Source organism: Bos javanicus, chromosome 19 (assembly GCF_032452875.1).
Source record: "Bos javanicus breed banteng chromosome 19, ARS-OSU_banteng_1.0, whole genome shotgun sequence".
Taxonomy (NCBI): Eukaryota; Metazoa; Chordata; class Mammalia; order Artiodactyla; family Bovidae; genus Bos; species Bos javanicus.
Window position 1 is genome coordinate 42,019,838 of NC_083886.1, and position 9,187 is coordinate 42,029,024.

The window sequence follows — 9,187 nt, forward strand, 5'->3', positions numbered from 1 at the left end:
CAGTTGGTGACTACAGCCAAGAAATTAAAAGATGCTTGCTCCTTGGAAGAAAAACTATGACCAATCTAGACAGCGTATTAAAAAGCAGAGATATTATTTTGCCAACAAAGGTCCATCTAGTCAAAGCTATGGCTTTTCCAGTAGTCATGCATGGATGTGAGAGTTGGACCATAAAGATAAAGAAAGCTGAGCACCGAAGAATTGATGCTTTTGAACTGTGGTGTTGGAGAAGACTCTTGAGAGTCCCTTGGACTTCAAGGAGATCATACCACTGAATCCTAAAGGAAATCAATCATGAATATTCACTGGAGGAATTGATGCTGAAGCTGAAGTTTCAATACTTTGGCCACCCGATGCAAAGAACTGACTCCTTGGAAAATACCCTGATGCTTGCAAAGATTGAAGGCAGGAAGAGAAGGGGACGACAGAGGATGAGATAGTTGGATGGCATCATCGACTTGATGGACATGTGTTTGAGCAAGCTCCGGGAGTTGGTGATGGACAGGGAAGTCTGGCATGCTGCAGTCTATGGGGTCACAAAGAGTTGGACATGACTGAGTGACTGAATTGAACTTCCATGGTTACATAGATCATGTATTGAAAGCAGAGAATTCCTCCCATTCACTTTTAACATTAACACTGTGATTTTCCACAATTATGAAAAATCTGTCTACTCTGTCAGAATGGAGTCTTGTGCACTATACAAAATGTTATTCCTAAAAGCTGCAGCCCAGGCAAAGGATGTGCTCGTCTGTCTTGTGGCCACTGTTTCAGACCTTGGGAAGCTACTCTATAAGAGGTTCAGTGTCATCACACAATTACAGCGTGGACCCTGACTGCTGAGCATGAGACAGTGGGCTCACCCTTGCCTGCTCATCCTACTGTGTCATATCTTTCAGCGGGTCTCTAAATTTTCTGTCCATACGCTCTCCTCCAGTTCATAGTTGGAGTCATCACAGCAAAGCAAAGAGGAATATATATGGACAAAGCGCTTCAGGGTCTTTGGAAATCTTGCTGTGTATTGTGCCAGTAAAAGTAATTCCAGTTCCCCACTACTTTGATAACTTTAAGTTTGTTTCCTACATCCGTGACTCTACTTATGTTTTGCAAATAAGTTCATTTGCTCTCTCTGTCTCTCTTTTTTTTAAAGACTCCATATATAAGTGATATCATATGGTATTTGTCTTTCTCTTTGGACTTACTTCACTTACTATGATAATCTTTGCTTCTGCTGCTGATAAGTCGCTTCAGTCGTGTCCGACTCTGTGTGAACCTATAGACGGCAGCCCACCAGGCTCCCCCGTCCCTGGGATTCTCCAGGAAAGAACACTGGAGTGGATTGCCATTTCCTTCTCCAATGCATGAAAGTGAAAATTGAAAGTGAAGTCGCTCAGTCGTGTCCGACTCTTAGCGACCTCATGGACTGCAGCCTACCAGGCTCCTCCGTCCATGGGATTTTCCAGGCAAGAGCACTGGAGTGGGTGCCATCGCCTTCTCCGTATGATAATCTTTAGGTCCATCCATATTGCTGCAAATGGCATTATTTTGCTCTTTTCTTACTACTGAGTAATACTCCAGTGTATATATGTACATCTTCTTAATCCATCCCTCTGTTGATAGACATTAGGTTGCTTCCATGTCCTGGCTATTGTAAATAGTGCTGCAGTGATGCATGTATCTTTCTGAATTATGATTTTCTCCAGATACATGCCCAGGAGTGGGATAGCTGGGTCATATGGCAGCTCTATTTTTAATTTTTTAAGAAACTTTTATTCTGTTCTTTAGTGGCTGCACCAATTTACATTTTAAATGACAGTGTAGGAGGGTTTCCCTTTTCTCCATACTCTCTCCAGAGTTTATTATTTGTAGACCTTCTTTTTTTTTTTTTTTAAAGCAGTTGTTAACATTTAATGCATCTCCTACCACGTGGCTTCAAGCTACTAGGGCACATGCCCTACTCACATCCTTAACCTTCCCAGCTCTGCTGCTGAAGAATTTGACCTTCACCATGACAGGCTGCTTTGGGATCTTTTCCTTGCTCAGAAGTTTGTATTTAGTAGCCTGAATGCACTGCATTGACGATAGGAGCACCTCCTCTTGTTCTTGGCAGCGTTTATACCCATGTCTGTTCACTGACTAAAGTTGACAATTTATCAAGGTTGACATCTGGGCAGAAGCTCTGTTTCTTCTTTTTTTTTTTTTTGGCTGCACAGTATGTGGGGTCTCAGTTCCCCAACCAGGGATCCAACCCATACTCCCTGCACTGGATGCTCAGAGTCCCAACCACTGGATCACCCTCAACTCCAGGGAAGTTCTGCTCTAGTTCCTCTTTAATCGGTAATGCCTCATACCAGCTTGCCCAAAGTATCCTGGGTGATACTTGTTGAAGTTGAGCCTGTGGTGATGAATGCCACCAGCACTGTCCCAGCCTCCCGGGTGCTCCCGGTGTTTGCTGATGCAGCTGAGGCTGTAGCTCATGTGGCCCCTACGTTTCCAGGCCTTCCTTAGTCTGATGGCTGTAGATTTTTAAAAATTTTATTTATTCGGCTGTACTTGGTCTTAGCTGTGGCATGTGGGATCTAGATCCCCAACCAGGGATCAAACTTGGGCCCCCTGCAATGGGAGTATGCCTGCCGAGTCTTAGCCACTGGCCCACCAGGGAAGTCCTGGCTGTAGATTTTTTGATGATGACTGTTCTGACCAGCGGATGTTGGCAATTTGATCTTTGGTTCCTCTGCCTTTTCTAAAACCAGCTTGAACATCAGGAAGTTCACAGTTCACATATTGCTGAAGCCTGGCTTGGAGAATTTTGAGCATTACTTTACTAGCTTGTGAGAGGAGTGCAATTGTGTGGTAGTTTGAGCATTCTTTGGCATTGCCTTTCTTTGGGATTGGAATGAAAACTGACCTTTTCCAGTCCTGTGGCCACTGCTGAGTTTTCCAAATTTGCTGGCATATTGAGTGCAGCACTTTCACAGCATCATCTTTCAGGATTTGGAATAGCTCAACTGGAATTCCATCACCTCCACTAACTTTGTTCGTAGTGATGCTTTCCAAGGCCCACTTGACTTCACATTCCACGATGTCTGGCTCTAGGTCAGTGATCACACCATTGTGATTATCTGGGTCGTGAATATCTTTTTTGTACAGTTCTTCTGAGTATTCTTGCCATCTCTTCTTAATATCTTCTGCTTCTGTTAGGTCCATACCATTTCTGTCCTTTATCGAGCTCATCTTTGCATGAAATGTTCCTTTGGTATCTCTGATTTTCTTGAAGAGATCCCTAGTCTTTCCCATTCTGTCGTTTTCCTCTATTTCTTTGCATTGATTGCTGAAGAAGGCTTTCTTATCTCTTCGTGCTATTCTTTGGAACTCTGCATTCAGATGTTTATATCTTTCCTTTTCTCCTTTGCTTTTCGCTTCTCTTCTTTTCACAGCTATTTGTAAGGCCTCCCCAGACAGCCATTTTGCTTTTTTGCATTTCTTTTCCATGGGGGTGGTCTTGATCCCTGTCTCCTGTACAATGTCACGAACCTCATTCCATAGCTCATCAGGCACTCTATCAATCAGATCTAGGCCCTTAAATCTATTTCTCACTTCCACTGTATAATCATAAGGGATTTGATTTAGGTCATACCTGAATGGTCTAGTGGTTTTCCCTACTTTCTTCAATTTAAGTCTGAATTTGACAATAAGGAGTTCATGGTCTGAGCCACAGTCAGCTCCTGGTCTTGTTTTTGCTGACTGTATAGAGCTTCTATATAGAGATCAAATTGCCAACATCTGCTGGATCATGGAAAAAGCAAGAGAGTTCCAGAAAAACATCTATTTCTGCTTTATTGACTATGCCAAAGCCTTTGACTGTGTGGATCACAATAAACTGTGGAAAATTCTGAAAGAGATGGGAATACCAGAACACCTGACCTGCCTCTTGAGAAATTTGTATGCAGGTCAGGAAGCAACAGTTAGAACTGGACATGGAACAACAGACTGGTTCCAAATAGGAAAAGGAGTTCGTCAAGGCTGTATATTGTCACCCTGTTTATTTAACTTATATGCAGAGTACATCATGAGAAACGCTGGGCTGGAAGAAACACAAACTGGAATCAAGATTGCCGGGAGAAATCTCAATAACCTCAGATATGCAGATGACACCACCCTTATGGCAGAAAGTGAAGAGGAACTCAAAAGCCTCTTGATGAAAGTGAAAGTGGAGAGTGAAAAAGTTGGCTTAAAGCTCAACATTCAGAAAATGAAGATCATGGCATCCGGTCCCACCACTTCATGGGAAATAGATGGGGAAACAGTGGAAACAGTGTCAGACTTTATTTTTCTGGGCTCCAAAATCACTACAGATGGTGACTGCAGCCATGAAATTAAAAGATGCTTACTCCTTGGAAGAAAAGTTATGACCAACCTAGATAGCATTTTCAAAAGCAGAGACATTACTTTGCCAACAAAGGTTCGTCTAGTCAAGGCTATGGTTTTTCCTGTGGTCATGTATGGATGTGAGAGTTGGACTGTGAAGAAGGCTGAGCGCCAAAGAATTGATGCTTTTGAACTGTGGTGTTGGAGAAGACTCTTGAGAGTCCCTTGGACTGCAAGGAGATCCAACCAGTCCATTCTGAAGGAGATCAGCCCTGGGATTTCTTTGGAAGGAATGATGCTAAAGCTGAAACTCCAGTACTTTGGCCACCTCATGCGAAGAGTTGACTCATTGGAAAAGACTCAGATGCTGGGAGGGATTGGGGGCAGGAGGAGAAGGGGATGACAGAGGATGAGATGGCTGGATGGCATCACTGACTCAATGGACGTGAGTCTGAGTGAACTCCGGGAGTTGGTGATGGACAGGGAGGCCTGGGGTGCTGCGATTCATGGGGTCGCAAAGAGTCGGACATGACTGAGTGACTGATCTGATCTGATTCTGACCAGTGTGATACCTCATTGTAGCTTTTGTTTTAATTTGGCTGTGCCCGGTCTTCACTGTGGCATGCAGGATCTTTAGTCTTGGCATAATGGGCTCTTAGGGCATGCAGACTCTAATTCCCTGACCAAGGATGGATATCAGGTCCCTTGCATTGGGAGCATGGAGTTTTAACCACTGGATCATAAGGGAAGTCCCCTGCATTGTAGATTTAAAAAAGAAAATTGCCTTAAAATTTTTTTTTAAAATTATTTTTGGCTGTGCTGGGTCTTGGTTGCTGTGATCAGATTTTCTGTAGTTGTGGAGAGTGGGGGCTACTCTCTAGGTGTGGGGGCTGCTCTCTAGGTATGGTGTGTGGGCTCCTCATTGAGGTGGCTTCTCTTGTTGCAGAGCATGTGCTCCAGAGCACTCGGACTTCAGTAGTTGTGGCACTTGGGTTCAGTAGTCATGGCTCCCGGGCTCTGGAGCACAGGCTCAGTGGTTGTAGCACATGGGCTGAGTTGCTCCTCGGCACGCGGTATCTTCCTAGATCAGGGGTGGAAACTGTGTCTTCTGCATTAGTAGATGTACTCTTCACTGCTGAGCCACCAGGGAAGCCCCTCATTGTATTTTTTTTTTTTTTTAAAGTTTCAGACTACTTATTAATCAGTGTAAACTCCAACACAATACACTAACATGGTTTTGTGCATTTAGAGGGCAAGTATTTCCTGGTTAGATGGAATTGTGTGAATGGCTTCTGGAAGACCTTCCTTCTAAGCAACTTTATAGTGAAATGCTTCATTTAGAAGTCTGGACCTTCTTTCTTCAGTCTGCTGTAATCTACACTCACAGAGTTGAACTTGTACTGATTAGGTCCCAGTTGGTTCCAGAGGTCTGGGTTATTCTTTCTGTCCCAGCTGACAACAGGATGAAACAATGCCAGGCACGTGACATATGATGCTGTTCTAGTACATCCTGGCCCAATAAATATGAAGAGGGGGATCAAGCTAGAATACTTCTTGGCCTGACCAATGATCTGGTGGAGCATGGTTTCAACAGAAGCCTTGGGTCCAAACCTAGAAAAAACTAACCTGCAAGGCCTGGGATTAAGCAGTCACCCCTCGCTGTAGTTTTTATTTGCATTTCTTTTCATATCCATGTGATCTTCTCTGCAGCATTCAGAACCAAGGCTGCCACATCCACTATCCTAGGTTATTTTCGGTTCTTTCGGTACTAAATGGACTTTGGAGCTTGTATAGGCAGGATTCTCCAGAAAAACAGAACCAATAGGATGTATATATATTTATTTAAGAGATTTATTATAGGAACTGGCTCACATAATTATGGAGGCTAAGTCCCACAATCTGCCATTTGCAACCTGGGGAATTGGGAAAGCTGGGGTGTAATTCAGTTTGAGTCCCATGGGTGGAGAACCAGGAGTATGGAGGTCCGAGGGCAGAAAACAGACACCTCAGCTCAGAGAGAGCAAATTCACACACCCCCGACATTTTTGTTCTTTTCAGTGGAGTGGTTGATCCCACCTGCATTGGTGGGAATCATCTTAACTCAGCCTACTGATTCAGATGCTGATCTTTTCCAGAGACACCCTCACAGAACACATTCAGAAGTTCTATTTTACTAGCTATCTGGGCATGCCTTAACCCAGTCAAGTTGACACACACAGTTAACCATCACAGTTTTCAATACACCCTGCAGACATCCTGCTGAGATTTGCAAGGGTGCAGCCCCTGAGTGAAAGAGAAAAAGCCCTGAGGGCAATTCCTGGAGCGCTAACAGTTCAGCATCATATTAGAACCAGAACCCATACATTATTTGTGCATGCGTGCTCAGTCACTCAGTCGCAGCCGACCCCATGGACTGTACCTGCCAGGCTCCTCTGTCCATGAAATTTCCCAGGTATCTTTCTGACCTAGGGATGGAACCTACATCTCTTACATCTGCATTCACAGGCAGATGCTTTACCACTGAGCAACCTGGGAGTTCACATTATTTTCAGAAGCAGAAAAATACATATAAAGTTACTTTCATTTTGAAAGAGAACATGTAATATTTACTATTTTTGTCAACCATAGGAAGATACAAAGAAGAAAACAAAAATCACCCAAATCTCATTATCCAGAGAAAAGCAACTGACATTTTGCTGCAACTTACAATAAGGCCTTTCAATGCACATTGCATTGGTTCTCCATCATGATTAGGTGGAGTGCTTGTTAAAACAAGTGCTTTTTAAAAAGTCAGTAGTTCTGGGGTAGACCTGGTAAGAAATTGTTTTTTTAAATAATTTTATTTAAATATATTTTGTTTTCCTGGGTCAGGAAGATCCCTGGAGGAGGGCATAGGCAACCCACTCCAGTATTCTTGCCTGGCAAGTCCCATGGACAGAGGAGCCTGGTTGGCTAGTCCATAGGGTTGCAGAGTTAGACATGACTGAATCAACTTGGCACACACGCGCTTATGTATCTAAGCAATGTTTCATATGTGTAGGAAATCACTATAATCTCTAAAGGGTTTAAGCGTATATAAACACTAAGTTTATTAGAACTAGAATTTTCATCTCCTAGAATGTCAGCAGCTTAAGGAATGAGGAGTCAAGGACTGAATTCACTTGGAGTCTTTTTAGTTAGTAAGTGCATTAATGATCAAGAGAGAACTTTTGGTTTCTGAAGGGAAACATTTTTGATTTTTTTCTTTCCAAAGGTTTATATGCTTTTCTCCCACTTTCCCACGATTCATTTTGTAAGCAAATGCATACACATCAGACAGGGATTTCACCTTTGATTTGCAACTTGCTTTCTTCACTTAATATCAAGTCAAATAATCTAAATGATTTTTTTTTTTTTAATCTTTTGGTTGTGTGCCAAGTGGGATCTTTGTTCCTTGACCAGGGATTGAACCTACGCCTGCTGCACCGGAATGAGGTTTTTTTTTGTTTTTAATTGCCCTGGGTCTTTTCTCTGTGCGGGCTTTCTCTAATTGCAGCGAGTGGGGGTTATTCTTCATTGCATGGGCTTCTCATTCCAGTGGCTTCTGCTATTGCAGAGCATGAGCTCTAGGTATCAGGCTTCAGTAGTTGCTGCACGTGGGCCTTGGAGCAAAGGGCTTCCTCAGCAGTTGGTGTGTGGGCTCGGTAGTTGGAGTTCGAGGGCTCTAGAGCTCAGGCTCAGTAGTTCTGGCACTTGGGCTTTGTTACTCCATGGCATGTGGAATCTTCCCAGACCAGGGATGGAACCCAAATCCCCTGCACTGGCAGGCGGATTCTCATCCACTATGCCACCAGGCAAGTCCTCAGAGTCTTAACCACTGGACTTCCAGGGAAGTCCCTGCATGGTCGTTCTTAGTGAGCACTTGGTATTCCTCATTGTACCATAATTTGCTTTACCAGATGTCTCTTGTTGGACATTTAGGTAACTTTCAGTTTATTATTATAGAAGCTTTAATAGGCAGCTTTGTATGTAACTTTTTTTGTGACATTATAGATTTACATGTAGTTGTGAAAAATAAAGAGCGATTGCATACTTTGCCTCCGTGTGTGTACATGCTCAGTGGTGTCTGCCTCTTTGCTGTCCCACACAGACTGTAGCCTGTCAGGCTCCTCCGTCCATGGAATTTTCTAGACAAGAATACTGGTATGGGTTGCCCTTTCCTACTCCAGGGGATCTTCCCAACCCAGGGATTGAACACTTTGCCTACTTTCCCCCTTGGAAGCATTTTGTAAAATTATGTTGTAACCAAGACACTGATATTTCTTGTGTTACTTGAACTCTCCTTTGTATTTACGTCGATTTCCACACGTCCCCTTCTCCAATTTCTTAAGGTGAGAACTGCGACAAAAAGAGCTTGACCTTTTTTTTTGTTCAGGTTCTGATAAAAGGGCTCATTTTCCATTCTTTGGACAACGCCACCCTTGGGGATGTGTTTAGGATGGCTATCCTTCTGTAACTCAAGACTTTCCTTCTAGTACTTCTTTAATTAAAAAAAAAAAAATTATGGCTGTACTGGGTCATTGCTACTCTTGGGTTTTCTCTAGTTGAGGCAAGTAGGAGCTACTCATTGCAGTGGATTCTCTTGTGGAGCACAGGCTCTAAGTGGGTGGGCTTCATAGCTGTGGTGCCCGGGCTTAAGTTGCTCCGTGGCTTGTGGGATCTTCCTGGACCAGGGATCAAACTCAGGTCCCCTGCGCTGGCATGGAAGTTTTTAACCACTGGACCACCAGGAAGTCCCTTCAGTTTTGTTTTTGATACTTAATAAATAGTCTATGTGAAG

The 9,187-nt window shown here is 43.4% G+C and overlaps 1 protein-coding gene and 1 pseudogene across 1 annotated transcript; both read right to left on the reverse strand.

Annotated features, from left to right (window-relative positions):
• Positions 1 to 1,764: 1,764 nt before the first annotated feature.
• LOC133231477 (large ribosomal subunit protein uL15-like) lies at positions 1,765 to 5,319 on the reverse strand (annotated as a pseudogene).
• Positions 5,320 to 5,653: 334 nt separating this feature from the next.
• LOC133231598 (cytochrome c oxidase subunit NDUFA4-like) lies at positions 5,654 to 6,086 on the reverse strand. Its single transcript, XM_061389959.1, has one exon. The coding sequence runs from the start codon at positions 5,949 to 5,951 to the stop codon at positions 5,706 to 5,708; it is 246 nt and encodes an 81-aa protein (XP_061245943.1). The 5' UTR covers positions 5,952 to 6,086; the 3' UTR covers positions 5,654 to 5,705.
• Positions 6,087 to 9,187: the final 3,101 nt, after the last annotated feature.

What these genes read in the sequence shown, in the direction of transcription:
- LOC133231598 (XM_061389959.1), bottom strand. Translation starts at nt 5,951, where the DNA reads ATGCTCCACCAGATCATTGGTCAGGCCAAGAAGTATTCTAGCTTGATC.